Here is a 20,964-nt window from a genome sequence, read left to right as displayed (position 1 = left end):
CCTCCGAGGCAGACGTCTTCGCCCCACGGCCTCCGCACAGCGTCAGTGCAGAGCCCCTTCGCGGCCTCCTCAGGAGGGCACCTCCGCTCTCCGCTGCACCCCTAACTCGCCTCGGTTCTCCGCCTGGTTTCACTGCAGCCCGTTCTCAGCGAACTCCCTGGGGAAGGGCAGTGGCGCGGCGGGCGTTCGGAGTCCTCACGTGTATGAGAATGTCCACCGTGCCACCGCCAGTTTGGCTGGGTATAAAATTCTCAAAAAGTATCACCTTCTCAGATTTTAAAGGCAGAGCTTTCTTTATGTTCTGACTAGTATCCATGTTGTGCCAATTCTTGCCTCTCTCTGAGTTTTTATTTTGCCCGTAAACTTCTGGATTATTTTTTGATCTTTGCTTTGGTAACGTAATCTCACAACATGACTTTTTTGTTTGAAACTCATTATGCTGATACCTGGTCATCCCTCTCAATCTAGAGACTTGTGTCCTTAAGTTTTAGGTGATTCTTTTTCATTTCTTCTTTGACAGTTCATCTCCCCTGCTCTCCATTTTTTTCTTTTTTTTGAACTTGTGTCAATAAGATGAACTTGTGTTTGTTAGTGCCTTGTAAATGCTACCTTGTTTCGTGCTTACAACATTACTATGATTTCGGTACCGCCGTTACCCTCAGTTTTAAGAGTCGGGCCCTAGATCACAGACCTGGCGGGAAGGGAAGTCAGGATTAAACTCCGGTGAGTCTGGACTCGGAGTCTGCGATCGAACCGCTGTCCCCACTGTAGTAACAGCAGACAGGGAACCGCCGTTAGGTGTTAGGGGCAGCGACGGAGGTGGGGACATGCTTGAATGCGAACCTGGTCCTGACTCGTTAGGTTACAGGCGTACGAACCCCACATAGCCCATGTCTGTCCTTACGTTGCTTTAATGATCACAAGCAGTCACTAAACAGCAAGCTCCCGGCTCTTTCCGGTCTAGGTGCTGCTGGACCTTGCCAGCCTGATCTTCGAAGAACAGCAGTCCTTGGAAGTGATCCTGAAGAAGATGGCCGCCACCATCATCTCCTTCATGCAGGTGCAGACCTGCACCATCTTCATGGTGGACGCCGACGGCCCCGTGAGTGCAGGACACGCCTTCTCACTTGCAGGGAGGCAGACACGTTCCTCAGAGCGCCACTTTTCAACCGCACGCCAGCCCCTGAGCTCCCTCTCGGACCCTCCTGGCTGTTCACGCAAAGCCAGTGACAGGCGGTGTGAGCTGTCCTGGTGGAATTTGGTGGCAGCAGGGGTGCAGGGTCCCCTCAGTGTCCCTCCTCTAAGCAGTCGCCACGGGAGCGTCTTGAGTGGCCGTGGTCCAGGGCTCCGCAGCCTCGGTGGAGAATCACGTGGGTAGTACAGTGTGGACTCTGTGGTCAGGAATGGGGGGTCCCGGCTGTGAGGGACAGGTGGACCCCCATTCTGAATCCTGGGGTATACAATTTTCTTTTAGCGGAACCTGTCTGAAAACCAGCGGGCAGGGCCGCGTACAGGCGGTGTTTTTCAAGCTGCCTGTACATCCCCGACCGCGACAGTGTTCTAACCGGTAGCGTTCCACCCCCCGATTTGTAACATGAAGCAGCAGATGCGTGTGGGAAGTCATTTCCCACACAGCCTGCTGCGTAGTTTCAACCAGTTATGAGATCTTTATATCGAGATGACTACAAGGTGGTAATCATCTGGACCCTTTTAAAGTCCGGGTCGGAACTCATTAACGCAGTACGTCAACCCATCGCGTTCGCCCGGGACCCGCTCTTCAGCGTCTGATTTGTGGAAGTCGTATGTGAGGCCCCCTTTTGCAGACGACTTACATGTCGCTCTGATTAACATCCAGCTGTGCTTCCCACTCCCCCCTGTCGAGTGTCTCTGATCTGGTTCAGCGGTGCTTTGGAGTAAGGCCCACTTTGAACGACTTCAGTGCCCGGGCTTAGAAAAGGAATTAAGTGATGTGATTTATTGATTGACTAAAAGTATGTCAACAACGTGAGCCAAAATCAAAATGTAAACGAGAAAAAAAAACACTCCACTTTTAAACTAACATCATTGTTTCATTTATGTTTCCTTCCAATTCTTTATTCAGGTGTGAGTGTGGCCTCGTCGCAAATGTGTCCTCTGCTTTTGTTTTTAAAGATTTTATTTATTTATCTTTAGAGGGGAAGGAAGGAGAGAGGGAGAGAAATATCAGTGTGTGGTTGCCTCTCATCTGTCCCCTGCTGGGAACTGGCCTGCAACCCAGGCATGTGCCCTGACTGGGAATCGAACCACGATTGTTTTGTTCGTAGGCCCATACTCAATCCACTGAGCTACACCAGCCAGGGCTACTCTGCTTTTTAATGTAACTCCCAAAGTATTTTTCTATGTTGCTAAACTCCTCATGATTCTTGTAATGATCTCATAAAATATTACTGAAAGGCACGTCCTTTAAAACAGACGCTCCTCACCTGGGATCTAACAGTGGCAATAAGTAGACACATAAAAGCAAGAACGGGAGGACCTTGAACAAACACAGAGAAGCTGCGAAGCTAACATTGGTTAACACCTGGTCAAAAACAACAATAAGTAAGCGAGTTGCAAGTGAAGAGCAGAAAGGACGGGGCCACGGCTTCAATCACACAGGGTCAGGAGTGAGCGCTGGGTCCAGTGTCCTCTGAAAATGACTGAGAAACAACTGGCCCCAAGGCGCAGGTGCCCATCCTGCCCTGGCCGTGCATGGCCGTGCGTGGCCGTGCGCAGCCGCGGGGGCGCCCTGGCCGGCGCGCCTCTCAGTGCTGCTGCCGCCTCTCTCTCCCCAGGACGCCTTCTCCAGCGTGTTCCACATGGAGTGTGAGGAGCTGGAGATGCCGGCCGGCGCAGGAGCCAGGTAAGTCGGCCCCGCTGCCTCCCGGGGCGCATGGTACTGGCCGCGGTGCGGGCGTTACATTTGAGACGCGAATGCGCAGGCTGCCGTTCCCCACACTTTAAAATGGTTCGGTCCATGACAACTAGGTGAATGTACCTGATTCAATATCAAACATACGTGTGTCGGGGAAGCAAATGTGGCGACGTGTGAATATTACTAATAAAAGGTTGCTGAGTCTAGGACTAGGATACCCATTGCACCTCCAGCTTTTTCATGTATTTCAAAACAATCATCACACAAAGTTAGAAGAAAAGGCTTTTGATTTAAAAAAAAAAGAGAGAGAGACAAGTGGAGGGCACGTCACCTCTGCGGGTCCCGTACAGCGGACCGCCGGGCAGCACGCCCGAGGGCACCGCCTGCCTCCCTCCGGCCCTCGCACGACCACCCCGGGTCACCACAGGTGGCAGCGCCGCCCTCGAGTCCCCCCTCCCTGCTTTCTCTCTCGCCCGCTCTCTCCTCTCTTGTCCTCCCAGGTCCCCCATCGCGGTGGAAAACTGCACCGCGGCCACTGCCAAGTCCTTGGTTTGTAGGGATTGTGTGTAAATCAAAACTCACGATTTCTACACCATTATTTTACCAACACATGCCAGTAGAAGGCCTTTCTCCTACTAAGAAAACTCCGGGGTGCAGCTGAGGGGCAGGAGGTAGCTCCGGGTGCATGGGGATTCCCGGGACGGAGGCAGAGGGTGCCCCGGCCTTGGCCCTGGCTGCCGGCCTGGGCGTGGGGCAGCTGCGCAGGCAGGTGAGCCCGGGTCTCTGCCCAGAGGCTCTGCTGCCCCGGAGCTTCTGCTTCACAGTCACAGCTGACAGCTGACCTTCATTTCCCTCTGGGCACTGCTGGTCTCGACTGGAGTTCGTTCCCTTCTCGTGTCCCTGTGTTTTCTGGTTCTCTGACACTGTGGAGTGCGACCGGTCCCCTTTGGGGGTGCGGGGACGTGGCCACGTCCTGGGGAGTGGTGGCTCTCCCACTCACACGCCGGGTCCCAGGCTCCACTGCCTAGTTCAGCTACGGAGTTTCTCACTCTCTGCACAAGCAGTAATCCACACTATTCCAATTTCATGAGGCCCCGGCACTGTCATTGCTTTTTATAAAGAACATTTTAGAAAGCTTCCAGATAAGACGTGTAATAATTTGACGTTTTTTTTTTCGGCTTGCATAAACAATGAATTCCCATACGTGTACAAATATAAACATACATGTATATTAGTGAATTTAGGACATTGGTGTGATAATGCACATGAAATGTACAAAATTATGAATTATCTGCATTTTCCTTTGAATATTTGTGCAGCAGTATGTCTCTGTAATTCTATTTCATGTATTTGCATTGGGATTTTATTATTAATTCAGGCAAGTCCTCTAATTCCCTGTGGTCACAGCGGAAGGAGCCCAGTGAGTTGGTGTAAGAGTGACCCCTACTGGTGAATGTGCACGTTTCAAAAAAGCAATGTCGTTCTATAGATTTAATTTCTTACTATATATTCAATTTGTGTCTGGTGAACACCATATTCCCTTCCTGTAAGCAAAATAGAGGTATCTTTTCACATACGCTTCTAATCATTTCAAAACTGTCATAGGTTAAAGACATTTTTTACAAAAGGTAACTAGAAGAGTGGGACTGATCTGCGGGGGTCATTTTCACCGATTCGTTAACTGATTCTGTAGTAATGCAAGTTGTTGAAACACTAGTGCCGTATGTCCACTAAACATTTTAAATGTAGCTGTTATTCTAACGATGTGATATAAGGTCTCATAGTGAGGTGAGTTTTTTTAAATAAAAATTAGATACAAGGCTGAATGTTGCAAAAACTTTGCTTCAGAATGGTGTTTAATAACCCTGCATTTGAGGAAGGACTGGGCTGCCACTCACACATCAGCAGCAGTTTTTTATCTTCTGAAACTGCTCAGTGACTGCAGCACCCAGGCCCCTCCCGAGCGTTTTCTCAGTCCAAACACTCCTCCGTGAGAGGAAGATGTCAGCCACGAGGAAAGCTGTCTTTGCAGGCAGTCACGTGTCATTTTGAAAGCTTGGTTCACTTGGTATGTTTCCAGCCAACCCACTTATCTTTTATGAATTCAAGTGTTATATTGGAGACGGTTTGGAAATGTTAGGTGCAAAACTAAAACATACCTGGGGTGCCCATGACGCATAATTATCGGCCCCCTTCGTTCCTCCTGTCTCTCGTCATTCCCATCCTGCCCCCTCACCTGGCCTTTCACACCTGCCTCCGACGCCACCTCCCCACCCGCTCTGAGCAGGTGCAAACTGTCCTCTGCCCCCGCACCCGCGGTGCCCCCGCGCCCGCGGTGTGGCGCTGTTACGCCGCGTTAGTCAGCCCGGGGCCTCACCGTGACTCTAAGATCCCGGCACAGAAGGGGCCTAAGCAGAAGTGCAGACATGTTGCTCCGTCCTGGGGAAGCCCAAGGTGGGCCCAGGCCCCTCGGGGTCTCTCCCTGCACGTCCAGGGTGGGCCCTCCTCGTGGGGTTGGGGATGCAGCTCCCGCTGCCCCCTCCGAGTTTCTGAGGGTGGCATGGAGGACAGTGAGGGACGGGCAGAGACACATGCCCGTGGTCCCCTCAGCCAGGGTTTTTAGAAACCGCGACATTTCCTGTTCTGTCCTGCTGACTTGGACTTAATCAACCGGCAACCCCCAGCCACAGGACGCCTGAGCCCCACAGTCTTTGTCCTGCGGCCAGGGGCCCAGAGGGGAAGGAGGTGAGGGAGGGACGCCGGTGGCCTGGGCCCCGGACAGGGCGCTGCACCGACCATCGTGATGTTCCCCCACCGCAGCCCTCACCCGGACCATCGGGGCCTGGGGCAGCCCCACCCCGCACCATCTGGTGCCCCACCTGCCGCTGACGGTGCTGCTCTGTGTTAACCAACCGAGCACGGGAACTGAGAGGCTGCGGGCACTTCTCCTGGGGTAGGAGGGAAAATGGCGCCCCACAGCCTAATCGGCCACGTTCTCACTTTTCACTAGAGTAACCAGTAGGAAAACTGAACAGTGTCAGGGAATTAAAAAAAAGAATTTACCCCTGGCTGGGCGGCTCCATTGCTTGGAGCGTCGTCTCCAGCCCAGAAGGTCACACACGGGTTCCACCCTGGTCCGAGTGTGCACAGAGGTGGCTGATCAGTGTCTCTCTCCCCCCAACCCCCTCTAACATCAACAAACATATTAGGTGAGGATTTCAAAAAAAGAATTAGGTTTCTGTTGATTTCAGAGTACTTTCAGTATTTCTGCTTCTCTGGGTCAAGGCCTCGAAGTCTGATTTTGTTCTCCTGGCGAGCTGCTTCTTAGCTACTTTGGGTCTCACCCAGTGCCCACCATCAGCAGGACGACAGGAAGAATAAGGAAAGTCACTAACGGCAGTGGCGTCGCTTTTTAGAAGCTTGGGGCCAGGGTACCTCCCCTTCCCCTGCCCTTCTCTTGTCTTCGCTGGAGCCTATCTTTCTTTCCTGAGAGCGTCGCTGCCTGGGGAAGACTTGTAGTTTTACAGTCTGTTCTCTGGACCGAAGTCCTGCCCTCATCTCACAGGCCATTCTCAGGATCCCACCCAGACACCATGTACGCAGTGGGGCCCGGGGGCGGCCGGCCGGGCTCGACTCCGCTCCCCTCACTCACACGTCACGCCAGACACGTGGTCAGCACCCGGTCTGAGCAAGTTGCACTTAAGCTAAAACACAGAGAAAGGGAAGGAAAGACTGAAAGGAGGCCAGGCTTCGGGCGTCTGTGTGGGGCCGTGGGCGTTCTCGAGTGCCTCTGTCCGAGAGGCAGGGGACGGCGGGGGAGGCGGTGGTGAGGGGACGTGTGGGGACTTGGAGCACTCGGAACTAGTGGACGTTTTTCTGAGGCTTGTACTTGACTTTGAAGTGACCCCGCTATTGGACTTCCCCACTTCTCTGTTAGTCATTTTACAGTGAAGATGGGCGCGTCCTTCCGCCGCAGTAAATGCTGTAACGGGGCCCTCTCGGCCAAGTTCATCCCCATCGCCCGGGACACAGGAGGTTTCCTGATGAAAAGCGTGTTTTACCCAGTTTTTCCCACCCCGGCGGGCCTCTGACGTCACGCTGCTCTTTGTGCCCCTCCCGCAGAGCAAGAAACTGGGGGGATGTCCTCAGTTCAAGAGGATTTTTTGAAGAGGATAGAATTTTAATCTAAAAAGTATCATAAAACATCTGAGGAGAAAAGGGATGAGCGCGTCCTTAATGAGATTCACCCAGGTCTGTCTGACTTTCCCCTCGTGTGAAACGTGGAAGCTGTTGGGCAGGAGAGGACAGCGGAGGAAGTGGGTCAGGCCCGACCCTCCTCACGCTGAAATCTGATGAAAAATAAGCCACGGGAGAAAATCCATACGGATTTTACGTGAAACGGCGCCCAAATCAATGTGCCTTTAATGGTGGCAAGTCGATTACTTATGACGTTTGAAAACCCGTCATAAGATACATGAAAAGATGTGGGTGTTTGTTTTTTTCAAAACATCTCAGTTGTAGCAGCTGCCGAAGGCTGCAGATCAGCCAATACACGCGCAGCTGCCTTTTCCCAGTAAGATGCCCACTGTGCCCTGGGACGAACAGCTGGTTCGTCTCTCACGTACTTGACCCCGCTCTGCCCAGAGAGGACTCACACGTGTGGTCTCCACAGGGAGCGGGATGCAAGCAGGATCAACTACATGTACGCCCAGTATGTCAAGAACACCATGGAGGTTCTCAACATCGCGGACGTCACCACGGACCGGCGGTTCCCCTGGACGGTGAGTGACCCAGGGCTGGGCCTGGGGCTCGAAGCTGGCTTTCCCCTCAAACGGGGGCCAGCGGCGACCCCACCGCTGCAGGGCTGGCCGGCAGGGACGGTTTAGGAGTGGCCTGTGCTGTCCCCGACCTGACGAAGGGGAATCCAGGAGCACCTGTCGGAGCTGGTTGGCCACCCGAGTCCTTTCCTGTGCACTCGTGTCAGGGTTCAACACGTACTAACGAATGACACACACCAGTTTTGAGGTCATTTATCTACAACCTACTCAATGGCGTTCCTGAGACAGGCTTGCCAGGATTCTCGAGTTTGTACTAAAAAAGGAAGTTCCGTGTGGCCTGGAGTCCTGTTACTGGAGATCCAGCCCCTGGAGCAGCTCTGTGGGAAAGGAAGCCTGTTTTCCTTGACAGCAAAGCTACAAAGACGAGTGTGTCAGGCACTGGAAACCTTGAATTCTGGCATTTTCTCTCATTGTCTCTCAGGAGAGCGTTGCCCATTGAGGCCGCTGTCCTGCTGTGATTTCACGTCTACGGGGCGTCTCAGAAATCGGCGGGTGGGCACTGGAAACGGCAGCAGTCTGTCCGCAGAGGGGCCAGTGTGGAACCGCAGGGCCTGGGGCCAGAGGCTTCTGGACGCTGCCCTCTCACTGTGTTACCGGAGACGCATCCCGCCCAGGGCGCCTGCGTTCTAGCCCAGCTGTGAGCTGCTGGGGCCATTTAAGATGGAAAAGAGAGAAACACGGGGCATTTATTCTCTTACTAATACGAAGACTAACTGCTTTAGGTTGCGTCTTGTGGGCTCTGTTGTAGTTGGTACATTCTCTGCACTAGCACGAGAGACCTGTGTTGCTGGTCTCAGGTGTCCCACATGGTTTACGTAATAGCATCTCACGGGCAAATCAGTCTTCTTGTAACTTTCACTGGTTTCTTGTTTCTGTTTAGAATGAAAACACGGGGAACACAGGCCAGCAGGGCATCAGAAGTCTGCTTTGTATGCCTATAAAAAACGGGAAGAAGAATAAAGTGATAGGTAAGCCTTCTGTTAACCTCCATGCTCCCCTGACTAAAGAAAAAAATCTCTGTGTTCCCAGAAACGTCTCTTCCAAGTACACACTTAAAGAACAAAATGTGTCTAAGATAAAAATTGAAGTGACAAAAGAATTCTGAAGTAGGCACAGACATGTGTGAAATGTCGTACTGACTAGGACGTATTTTTGTACCTACTCTAATCCTGTTTTAATGGAGTTTGTGCCGAAGGAGGATGTGCCGTGAGTCGGTAGACAGAGGGACGTCAGGTCTGCAGTGGGCACCGTTTCGGAGCCCCGCCTCTCGGTCTCTGACCCTCCTTTCACGAGCATGTGGCTCAGACTGCAGGGTGTATCATCCATCCACCCAGAGCACTTAGTGAGCCCTCTGTCTGCTGTTGGTGGCACCTGGGGTGAATCGGCACCCTGGGCAGAGAGAGGCCCTGGCCCCTGGGAGCTCAGGCCTGGGTCGGAGCTCGCAGAGGAACAGTGCTGGCGAGGGGAGGGGAACGCGCACACCTCGCTGAGTGTGCGTCCGCAGGCATCGCCCTCCTCCTCCTCCTCCTCCTCCTCCGAAACCCATGTCCCTGCTGCAGCCTGACCCAAAGCGGTGGGAGGCTGCCGCCCTGTGTCTAAGGCGGGAAAACTCCCGCAGACACACGCAGGGGAGCGAACCTGAGCGTGCAGACCACCCGTAGTGTTAGAACTGACGTGTGCGCCCCGGCGATGCAGGGGCGGGCGGACGGCCTCGCGTCTTCCAGGACCATGGAACCCTCTGGGAGAAATGAGGGAGAACAGACCGCAGTCTTCTCGGGAAGGAAGCCGCCGGAGCGGCAGCCTGGCCTTCCTCTGCCGGCTCGGTGGGCGGTCTCTGAGCCCCTGCCGTAGGCCGGGCCTTCCGCCAGCTGAGGAAGTGGGACTGAAGAAATGAGACCTCTGAACCCAGAGTCTAGAAGAGAGACAAATAAAATCCCTCATGATGCCCCAAGTGGTGACGTGGGGGGCACAGAGAGAAGAGGCCCCTGGGGCTCACTGGGTGGGGCTCCAGGAGCAGCAGCTTGGGGAGTGGGCGGGCCCAGGGACATGCACAGGCCAGGGCGCAGAGGGAGAGCTGCCGGACACGGGGGGGAAGAGCACCCAGCAGCACCTTATGGCAAAAATCGCCTTCGGTAAATAAATAAAATCTTAAAAAAAAAAAAAAAAAAGCCCTGGCTGGTGCAGCTCAGTGGATTGAGCACGGGCCTGTGAAGCAAAGGATCACGGTTCGATTCCCAGTCAGGGCACATGCCTGGGTTGCAGGCCAGTTCCCATCAGGGGACTCACAAGAGGCAACCATACATTGATATTTCTCTCCCTCTCTCCTTCCCTTCCCCTCTAAAGATAAATAAATAAAATCTTAAAAAAAAAATCGCCTTTGGGGCCAGGCCGAGCTAGGGTGTGAGTTGGGCATCTAAGCACAGCAAACAACTTCCCCTTTCTGAGACTCAGTTTCTTCATCTGTAAGATGGGGTGGCCCCACCCACGGTAAATCGTGAGGTCACTGGCATACTGGAGCGTCTGCCACAGACAGGCCCGCCCCTCGGGTGCAGCTGGTGGAGGCTGTCGTCCTTGACTCAGGGACAGAGGAGGGAAGGGCGTGAACAGCACAGGTTCCCCAGAGGGAGGAGGCGCCCCCGAGTCCTCCCGGACCGACCGCAGGCTCCGAGTCCCGTAGAACAGCGGGCTCAGGGGGATCCATCCAGTCACTCGCCTTCCTTTTATGTGGGTGACACGCTCGACTCGTGAAGAGGGGCCAGGACGGAGGAGGCGAGGGTTCTCCTCAGAGACCTGCTCTGCTTTGACCTCCGCGTGAAGGTTACTTTGTATTTGCAGCATTAAAAGTCATCTGCAAACGGGATTATCCTGGCTGCAGAGGACCGCACGTGAAATCTGAGAGCCCACGTGAACTGTTTTCTGCATTCTCTGCCTTGGAAAAAACTGTGCTTTTAACTTCTGGCTTCTCTGGAAGGAAACGCAGTCTGCAGGCCCAAATTCCAATGCACATCGAAATCGTTCTCTTGGCCAGGACGCAAAAATCCAATTCGTCTCCAAAGGACAAACTGTCTTTGGGGACTCAAGTGACCCAAAACTCACGCTCGAGTTTGGAAGAAAGTAGCGCTCTAGGGTTATTTGGACACGGGCATCTCGCGTTTGGGACCGTGTGGAACGAATTCTCGTGTAAACACATTCCATTTACTTTTCTATCTTGCACTGTATCTGGGCAGACTTGTTTGCTTGTCCTCGGATGCCGGGCATTCCTCGGAGAAAAGCACAAGCCAGTCTTTGGGGGGCAGGGGGCAGAGTTGATAAAAACTGTGACTGGCACTGGTAACCCGGGCTTCCCCTCTCGGGTCGTTGCAGGGGTTTGCCAACTCGTCAATAAGATGGAGGAGAACACGGGCAAGGTCAAGCCTTTCAACCGGAACGACGAACAGTTTCTGGAAGCTTTCGTGATCTTCTGCGGCCTGGGCATCCAGAACACACAGATGTACGAAGCCGTGGAGAGAGCCATGGCCAAGCAGATGGTCACGTTGGAGGTGAGCGCAGCTGAGCGGACTTCTCAGTGTCCTCAGTGGACACCCAGGTCACTGTGCTGTCCTCACAACATGCGGGTCTCTTCTGTCACGCACCCTCCCAGGACCAGGGAACCACAGGACCAAGTTTCTCCGTCCCCATTCAAACGGCTAGGGAAACAGACCCAGAATGTCTGTCAACGGTCACAGGACCAAACCGCAGCCCCGGGACCCAGTGTGTCCCGCCCGTCCTCTGCTTTTTCGGTGGGAAGTGGTCCTTGACCTGAGTCATCCATACACACAGACGGCACTGCCTGCCTTTCCCCATGCCACCTTGCCAAGAGCTGTGGTCACAAAGACAGAAACCCTAAGTGCTCATAGGGAATTAGAAGTAAGGAAAGGAAAGAAAAGCCCACACAAGTGAGGCACAGTGTAAACTCCTAGACTGGCTACTTCCTCATCTCTCGGAAGTCTGACTGGGCGGAGCCTGGGCTTTGCTGTCCCCAAGCACCCCCAGCGATTGCCACCTGCAGGGAGCAGGGAGCCACCATCGGGGAACTGGCCCCAGGCAGCCCCTCCCCCACAGGACCCCGGTGGGGCAGCCCCTCCCAGGTGCACCCGCTTAGGGAAACAGCCTTCAAAGGAGCAGGCGCCCCGGTCGTTCATCCCTCGGTGTGAAATGCACTTGAGCGCCCGCCCGCTCAGATCTAGTTGCCAAGAACTGGAATCGGTGTGCGGGACACGGCTTTTCCTCAAACCCTTAATGAAGAGACACCCAGCCTAACGAGCCAGGGAGTGTGCGCGATGTGCCGAGACTCACCAACAACCCCGACGGCTCACTTTACTCCCAAAGGGAATGCACGGCACTGTTTTGCTGTGTTACATACGGTCGTAAACCGGGGGCGCCTCAGTTCCAGCTATACTGCACACACGCACACGCTTACACAAGGCAGATACACTCACGTGTGTGCAGAGAGCTCCGAACGTCTGAGAAGGGTACCTTTTTACCAGTGATGCTGAAACTTGGGGGGATGTTTTGTCAGTCTGTGTCGTCTCCGACAAAGAGGAACTTTCAGACATGAGTTTTGACAGCACGACGCATGTCGGAACCCCGGCCACTGCCCTGGTTACGTCTGGAACACCATCCCTGCGCTTCGAGCTTGTCACTTTGGAAACAGGGATCAGTGATCCTCCTGTGCAGTCGTGAGAGCCAGTGAGCCCGGCTCTCTGGCCTGCGAGGGCGAGGGAGTGTGCTCTGGAGCAGGAGGGCGGGAAGCTGGGTCTGCATGTCCCCCAACACTGGGTGGGAGCTCCCTGCGCCTGGGTGTGCTCAGCTGGCCGTGGGCGGACCCTGGGCCAGAGCCTCTGCTCTCTCGGAGTCCTGTGCGTGTGAAAGGGTCCCCGGGCTGGTGACGTTCCTGTCCCACCCTACAGTTTCTCTTCGGGAGCTGTGCAGCTGGCGCAGGCCTCGTCTGGGAGCTGCCTCCAGAGCGCTCGCTCGCCGCGCAAACGGCAACGCTGAGACGCCAGCTTATGCGAGCGCGGTTGTCCTGAGTCTCTACACAACAAGCACAAGCAACTAATATCGGTGTTTTTTAAGGGAAGAAAAAACAATCAAAACTAAACGTTTTGCCAAGTTTGAGCCAATAGTGTGGCTTATAAATGCGTTTGTTTTATCAATGATATCAGATTTCTTTGAACGCGGGGACTATAACTTTGTTTTCTGAAACAAACCATGGAATGGAAACCTGGGACTTTCTCTCTGTTGAATGAAGAAAGCAGGAACCCAGGAAACCGCACTAGGCCTGGCAGTCTGAGGGGCCCAGTCCTCCTTCCACGGAGTTTCAGCAGAAACCCCGGTCCGCGGAGGCCGGCCCCTCACCGCGCCCATCTCTCCCGCAGGTCCTGTCCTACCACGCCTCGGCGGCCGAGGAGGAGACCAGGGAGCTGCAGTCCTTGGCGGTAATGCCCGCTTCCTTCGCAGAAGCGGCTGACTCATTCACACACAGATGCGCCTTTCGCACGGTACCTGCCTCCGCCAGCAACGGTCCCTGAGAAATTTGATCAAATGGGTCAAAGATTCAGATGGACACTCATAAACATATTTAATCGACCCCCATTTCCTGCGGGGCTGCAGTCCCCGATGATGCAAAGATAATGACTTCCATTAACTTGTCATACATTAGACAGTGCTAGGTTTTTTCCTAATAATTGTCCTAATCTTTACATCGATGTTAGGCCAAAATTAAATTTAGTTTTCAGCTGCTGCAGAGATGGGGCCAGGTGGTTGTCTGGTCAGGGTCCTGGCAGTGAGATTGTGTGGTGTGTAGGATAACCTGCTCCGTCTCACTGAGAACCAGGAGTGGTTTTAACGTCTGACCACACGGCTGGCGGAGCGGAGTTGGAAATGGGGTTCCCGCTGGGCCAGTCCCCGACTTCTCCCTCCATCCTCACCTGTGGGCTGAGAGGGGGAAGTGCGCAGACGTGGAAATGGCCTGTCCCCAGTGGCAGCTCTCGACACAGACGGCCCGGGTGGATAGCGTGGAAACCCGAGGCATTGACACTGGACAGTCGTGGCGGGCCTTCTAGTTTGAGGTCCGTGTGAGATGGGACGAGAGTCCTGCACTGGACGATGGGTGGGGCCAGGCTTTGGTGATTGTGGTTGCCGTGGAGAGCACCGTGGCCCGCCACACGCATGCTCGCGGAGCCCGTGTCTTCTCATGTGAACTGTGAGCTGTGGGGCCACACGAGCTACAGGAGCCGGTGACTCTCAAGGTGCCCGTGGCAGGAAGCGGGAGCCCACGTGCACGGCCCACCCCCCGGCCCACGCACATCCCCACAGCACCACGTGCAGGGACAGAGAGGAGGGAAGGTGAACCGGATGAGGATGGCGGTGCCCTGGACAACTAGGGCGGGACCACCGGGGGAGGGTCGTGACTTGGGGTAGAACATGGAGGGGGTGAGGCGCTGCTGGGCCGACCGGATAAACACTGGCGATCAGGGGGACAGGCTGGAGCAGGGAGGGCTGGCACTCAGACCTGGAGGCGGTGGTCTGGGTGCTCTGGGAGGCAGTCCTGGGATTCAAGTCGGGGGGATCCCATGGTCGTGAAGGCGCGGCAGGGGAGCGTTTGGGAGCGCACACAGAGCGGGGGGAAGATGGAGGGCAGAACGCAGGTGAAGACGGAAGGAGCAGGACCAGGAAGAGCTGAGAGGTGGGGTAGAAAAACCAGGGCAGGAGGGACCCGGCAGAAGGCAACAGCAGAAGCAGCTCTGAAAGGAGGGCGGTCCCCCGAGTGGTAGGAAGGGTGACAAACGTGAGGACTGAGAAGAGGCCGTGGGACTCGGTGATACACGGGGTGTTGAGAAAGCAGCTCCGGGCACAGGGGAGGAGGAGACGAGGGAGTGGAGGGAATGGCGAGGGGCTGTTTTTAAAAAACAAGTTTTGTGTAAGACAGGAGGAGGAGCAGCTATGAAGGGTGATGGCTGACACATGTGAAGTTTTTCTCCTTTGTTTTGTGCTCACAAGCAAAACGGCCAACATGCTCTCGGGCCAAGGCAGGGGAGCAGCAGTGCAGGGCGGGCGGGGATCTGGGCCCGGAAGGGGCCTGAGCAGCAAGGAGGGCCGTCCGCCCCTCGGGCCAGGACGAGAGTTCGGGGTAATAGCGAGCCCAGCTGCGTGCGTGGGGCACGCGTGAGGTCCTTTGTGTGTGTTAACTGGGCACGTTTCATCTGCAACCGCTCTGTACGTCAGTGTCCTTCACACACTGAAACGGGACTCGAGGTTGACGGCTTTTCGGTTGTCCTTCTCAAGGTCTCCCAGCACAGAGGCAGGGGGGCCGGAAACGCAGGGAGGGGAGGACTTGTGTCCTCAGGGACCGAGCAGCAAGCTGAGCCCGTTGCCGAGGGGAGTCTGAGGAACTTGAGATGGCTTTTCCCCCAAAAGTGAGGCCCCTTTGGAGCTCAGCCTCATCTGGAATTGGCTGTATTTGTTTTGTTCTGGGTGGTATTTGAAGAAACTAGCATTTTTTCCAATTACTTACAAAGGCTGGTAGGTTTAAAGTATCTTTCACATCACACTTCACTGGCCCCTTTGACTGACCCTCCCAGAGTGCTAACGTTGGGACTGAATCGCGCTGTGAGTGGGAAATCACCGCGTGGAAGGGTGTGTCTGTGCATGCTGTGGGCTGGGGGGGGCGGTTCCTAAATTCTGAAACAATGTCCAGTTTGTGCTGTTTTCTATAAATAAAAACCCGCATACAGAGTATTTTCTAAAGATAATGCCCCCCCAAAATATCACCAGGCTATTAAACTTTGCTTTTCACTTTGAGAATAGCATAGTCTTTCAGAAAACTCTGAAAATTATTCTCTCAATTATGTGTGTAATTTTAGCAAGGGAAAAACACTTTGGAAGAGCTGAAAATGGCTGTATTGCCCTATTGTTCAAAACCATCTGTTATCCCATTTGGAAAATAGATTTCTGGCAGCTGCACTGAGAAATTTGGGGTTACATAGCTTGTAGGTCAAATAATTCACTTAAATTGGTTGCAATCCAGCAACCGATTGCAACTCACAAAATCGCCGGGACCGCCCAGCCGCCCAGACAGCGGTACCGTCGGCCGTGACCGAAACCACTGCCTTTGTCCCGTGTCTGATTGTTGATCCCAATTAAAAACCTAAAATAAAAGGGAAAGCTATCAAATGTTTTCTTAACTTTTATTTTAAAAAATTGGTTCTTAAGATAATTAAAAAGTATTCTAAATATTTATGCCTGTTCCCAGAAAATTTCTCTAGTTAAAGCAATTTTGTTGATAGGAAATTCAGAATCCTAATTTTTTCCCCTTGAGTTTACTGAGTTTCCTCTTGTAAATCTAGTCATCTCTTGGCTTAGCATTGGGTGTCCCACAAGTAGGGCCTCGAGCTAAGCACTTCGCCATGTGTGCTTTAATGGTCCTTCGTCACAAGTCATTAAAGATAAAGCGCCCCAGCTGACCTGGTTATGGCTCTTAGGAAGTTATCAGAATGTGATAAATGTTTCTTTATTACAGGTAACTATGTCGTTGAGTGGCTCTTTGCCTCTCCTGCCTTCCTCTCTTGTCAGAAGAGCAGCGCGTACAAGCTGTTAGTGTTCTGTTTTGTCAGGGTCCGGCTGACTCGGTGCCGTCCCTACAGCCTCTGCCTTGACTTCTTTAATCTTGTCTGAAAGCAAATTGAGGCGCTGCTGTAAGAGGGGTTGTATCGGACAAGCAGGAGAGGGAGAAGCTGACCACGCAGGCGGCGGGTTTCCTAGGGTGCCCTGCCCTCCCCGTATCAGGCGTGGGTGGGGCGGGCAGAGGCAGGCGTCCCTCTGTCCAGGTGAGCGCGGCCCCTTGCTTAGCCCCCGCTTGTAGGGAAAACCTCTACTGACCGCCACACTGTTCGTGGAGAAGGCTGAGTAAATAATAATGAAGAAGAGTTGACCCTCCGATCCGCAGACTCCCTGTCCCTTGGACAGTGCTGGAGAGAGACCCGCCCTGGGTCCATCGGGCCCTCCGGACTCCCCGTGGCCCCCGCGGGTGCTCTCGCCCTCAAAGGTGCCCAGGGACCGGCCTTGGCTGGGTCTGGCTCACACAGGTGACGCTCAACAGACTCTTTCCGATTCTCCTGGTCTCGCTGGACCAGCAAACCTGATCTGTTTTGTGTCGACTTTACTAGGTGGATTATCTCCAATGGTATCTTAGCTTCAAACTGTCATGGCGCCGTTCTGGAACTTCCTCAGGGCTCACGAGATGTCGCCAGCTCTGTGTGTCTGGTCGCAGCCATAAATTTACTCTCAAGTTTTACTGATGAGCATATGTCTTTTACCCTAATCTTGACATCAGCACTTGCCTTCTTTGTACGGTTTTGAGAAACTGTACACTCGTTATCCCACTTTCTATAGGCTGTGCCTCTTCCTTATTGAGATTTAAAGGAACCCGCTGACACCAGGTTAGAAAGAAGGAAACACCCTAAATCCCGAGGCTGCAGTTCCTGAAGGAGCTGCACTAACCCTGCCCCGTGTGTTTTGCTCACTCCGCGCCCCACGAGGTCTGGGTCCCCTGCAGCGTGGTGGCCACTCCTTCTGCGTAAGCAGGGTTCTCTCTCCGTAGGTGGACGCACTCTTCTCATGGAGAAGGAGAAATACTACCAGCCTTGTTAACTAACCGTGCACATTTTTTCTTTATCTTTTCATCCTCACCCAAGAATATGTTTTATTGTGTTTTTGTGGGGTTTTTTGGGTTTTTTAGAGCGGGAGGAAGGGGTTAGGACGAGAAAGCGAGGCATCAAAGCGAGGCATTCCCTGCCATCAGTGAGATGCAGACTCTGGTTTCGTGCACTGGCGCTCAGTCACCTCCCCAGGCCTGTTCAAGGCAGACAGAAATTGGATCCCTCCTGATGGTCAGACAACTTTAAGTGACGTGTGACTTTCTCGTGGTGAGTCACGGTCCCCAACCGCAGGGCTCTGGATGGACATGTTTGCCGGCCCCCTGAGGTCAGCTCAGGAAGGGCGGGCTATGGCGTGGCCGGGCCTGTAGAAGAAGGAGAGGTGCTGGCTCTCGGGAGAGCCGCGTTGGAGCCGGCGCCGGCGCCGGTGCGGACAGGCCCCGGCCGCGCTGGCCTCTGTCCCTGCCGCACTGGGGACATCCTTTGTGGAGGGAAAGAAAGACTTCCCGCTGGGTGGACACTGATGCCCTAAGGAGAGAACACGTGTTCTCTGCGGAGCGCAGTGCGTGGGAGGGGACGGCTGTGCTCGGCTGTGACTTCAAGGGTGGCCGTCCCACCTCCTCACTTCTGGTGGGCCGGCTGCTGTAAACAAGGAGGCCCTTTATCTAAACCCGAAAACCCGCCCCCCCACTGCAGCCTGTGCATTGGCCTGCAGGACTGGCTTCATACAGTGGGCATTTTCCCGTGATGGCCGGGCTGGGGAATGGAGCCTGCGTCTGGAGTGGGTCGAGGGCAAGATTCACGCAAAGTTTGTGCACACTGGTGTCTGAGTGGGAGGTGAAGGTCCCGGTGAGCAGGGGGGCTCCAGATCGCTCTGTGAGATTTTGTTATCTGACCTTTTACTTCCCATAGAAGGAGGTAAAGTGGAGTAGTGACGTCCCAAGTGTTCACAGGAAACCTACGGATTCGGGGGGCAATCGAGGAAAAAGCCTCAAAGAGAGGAGAGCTGGTTCAGATGACTGACCGCCCCCCCTCCCCCCGCTAAAGCCTCTTTTTAGCAGGTGGCTCTCGGCCCATCCAGCTGAAGAGCTGGTTGGGTGGACAGCCCAGGGCGGGGGCCCTGCAGGGGCCGACTGTCACCCGCAGCCCCGCAGGAAGTCCCCGAGAGACTCCTTGCAGCTCTGCGCGTCTGTGGGCCAGGACGCTGGGTGTCGCTTTGTGGGAGCTGGGGCCCAGCGTGGCCTGATTTTTCAGGAGAAACCAGAAATCCATTGTTTTGTAAACTCGCCCAATTCTTAGACAACACCACAAATTTGGTGATTTTTAGTAACAGCACCAAACAGAAGAGATCGGAAGGCACCCGCCAAGCCCGCCGGTGGTTCCCGGCCCAGCCTACAGGCTTCGCCCTCCTAGGAGAGTTCGGGTGCTTAACACCAGAACTGAGGACTCCATCCAAGGGAAGGGACTGAGACTGAGTCCTTCCACTCACTTGATAAGTGTTCACATTAACACATTTCAGAAACGCCCACCCGTAGTCACAGTGGATACGGAGATGTGTCCCATAACAGCCTGCCTGTTATGCAGCTCCCAGGTAGTTCACAGAAAGGCGGAAAGTCCTACCTTACAGCGAACTTAGCGCACTGTAACGGGTGCTCCCGGCTGGGGCCGGCTCTGAAGGCCCCTCTGTGGGTGGCAGCTGCGCCGCCAAGGGGCTCATCCCTGAGACAGTAGGTGCCTCACGGGAGAAGCAGGAGGCACAGGGGGCACCGATGCAAAGAGCAGGTGTGTCCGACGAAGCTGCCGGTATCGACTGCAGTTCAGTGATGAACAGATCGACACCAAGGACGGCCGTTAGAAAACAGATTCCCCTCCAAGAAACGACACTGGCTTCTCAAGACCCATCCTGGGCCTCCTGAAGGAGGTGCCCCGGGTAGTTCTGGGCGCGGGCCTGCCTCCGCTCGTCCCCCAGGAGGAGGAGAGCAACCCCTGTGCTCTCGCACCTTCTGTGTGCCCGAAAAACGGCCGCCTGAGAACAAAACACCAAATGCTTGTGTCCTCACTGTCCTGCTCCCCACGGACGCCCAGCCCCCGGCACTGGGACCGTCCTGGGTGACGAGGCAGCAGTAATGATCTGTTTGAGGCCTCAGGCCTGTGTCCTGCTCTAGGTTCAGCCCAGGGCAGCCACGGGCTCTCCCCACCTGCCTCCTGGGCAGAAGGTTCCTGGTGTGTGTTGCCTTGGAGAGGAAGGCAAACCCTCGTGCTGTCTCCCAGAGCACACCAGGGGGCGCTGTGAGCCCGGCTGCTGGCCGGCAGCTTCCCTCATTGTCGCCCCTCTCCCCCAAGGCTGCCGTGGTGCCCTCCGCCCAGACCTTGAAAATCACCGACTTCGGCTTCAGCGACTTCGAGCTGTCCGACCTGGAGACGGCGCTGTGCACCATCCGGATGTTCACCGACCTCGGCCTCGTGCAGAGCTTCCAGATGAAGCACGAGGTGGGGCTGCAGCCACGCCCTTCTGGCGTGTGCCTGTGTCATGTGTGACCATGGGTGCATGTGTGGGGTCTGTGCCATGTGCCACACATGTAAGTAGGTCACGGGCACATGTGGCGTGTACTTGTGTGCCTTGTGTATATGCATGTGTCTTGTGCCGTCATGTGTGCGGGCATGTTGTGTACACGTGTGTTTGTGTGAACATGCATGTGTGTCTATGAGAGAACTGGTCTGGGGTGCCAGTGTGAAACACGGACAGTAAGTCTCGGTTGGTCTCTGTCACCTGATGCATTCAGGAGAATGTTACAGGAAAATCACCACCCATCATGAAGATGTGCACCCAGCACCGGGGGGAGGGCCAGGAGTGAGTGTTGCCAACAGGGGGGGGGAAGCAAGGCAGGAAGGCGGGGGGGGGGGCACTGTGCGGGGGTGAGGCTGGCAGGGAAGCACCGGCTGGGACAGCGAGAGGCAGGTCGTACAGACCCTGTGAGCTGCGCGGAGGGGCCCGCATTCCGCCCGGAGAACAGTGCTGTCAGCAGGGAGTTGAGAGGAAGGGGACGTGGTCCGACTGCAGAGGGCACGATGCCCCCGAGCAGGGAGGGCCCAGAACCGAGCGAGCCTTAACACCGACCGCAGCGCCGACGACCACGTCACCGGCCTGCGGGAGTGGCAGGACCGAGAGCGCGGGGGATGGCACCAGGGAACGCAGGAGAGGGAAGGCGCTGTCTGGAAGACAGAAGGCCACTCGTTCCCCTTTGAAGTTAGTTTTTCTGGTCGGTCGACTGTCTAGCCCAGCGATTTTCAACTGATGTGCTACAAAATTTTGTAAAACCGCAATTCCTGGCTGTTGAGTCAGGGGCACTGGCCTCTTTTCCCTGCGACAGTCAGATAAAAAGGTGACCACAGCCACCACAACAATGGCTGCCCAGTGTGAATGAATCAAAGTGATGCCAATTTTTTTGTCAGATCGGCGGAAGACAGCACCTTCCTTGGTGTGCGTGTCAGTGTGCGTGTGCCCGGAAATGGGAAAGGCTGAAAACTGCCCGCAGCG

General features: G+C 54.8%; 1 protein-coding gene across 4 annotated transcripts in view; it reads left to right on the top strand.

The window, feature by feature from the left end:
- The window catches only part of PDE5A (phosphodiesterase 5A), a 67,563-nt gene that overhangs the window by 30,959 nt on the left and 15,640 nt on the right, over nt 1-20,964 (top strand). For 3 of the 4 annotated variants that reach the window (XM_037129932.2, XM_053658505.1, XM_037129933.2), the window contains exons 6-12: nt 965-1,102; nt 2,814-2,881; nt 7,566-7,674; nt 8,612-8,699; nt 11,095-11,270; nt 13,149-13,208; nt 19,770-19,916. In XM_037129932.2, the coding sequence (XP_036985827.2) occupies nt 965-1,102; nt 2,814-2,881; nt 7,566-7,674; nt 8,612-8,699; nt 11,095-11,270; nt 13,149-13,208; nt 19,770-19,916 (786 nt within the window). The remainder of the gene's footprint in view (nt 1-964; nt 1,103-2,813; nt 2,882-7,565; nt 7,675-8,611; nt 8,700-11,094; nt 11,271-13,148; nt 13,209-19,769; nt 19,917-20,964) is intronic. The other variant, XM_053658504.1, reaches the window with a different exon arrangement.

Source organism: Artibeus jamaicensis, unplaced genomic scaffold (genome assembly GCF_021234435.1).
Source record: "Artibeus jamaicensis isolate MK-2021 breed Jamaican fruit bat unplaced genomic scaffold, CSHL_Jam_final scaffold_537, whole genome shotgun sequence".
NCBI lineage: Eukaryota > Metazoa > Chordata > Mammalia > Chiroptera > Phyllostomidae > Artibeus > Artibeus jamaicensis.
This window is presented reverse-complemented; position numbering and strand designations above follow the sequence as displayed.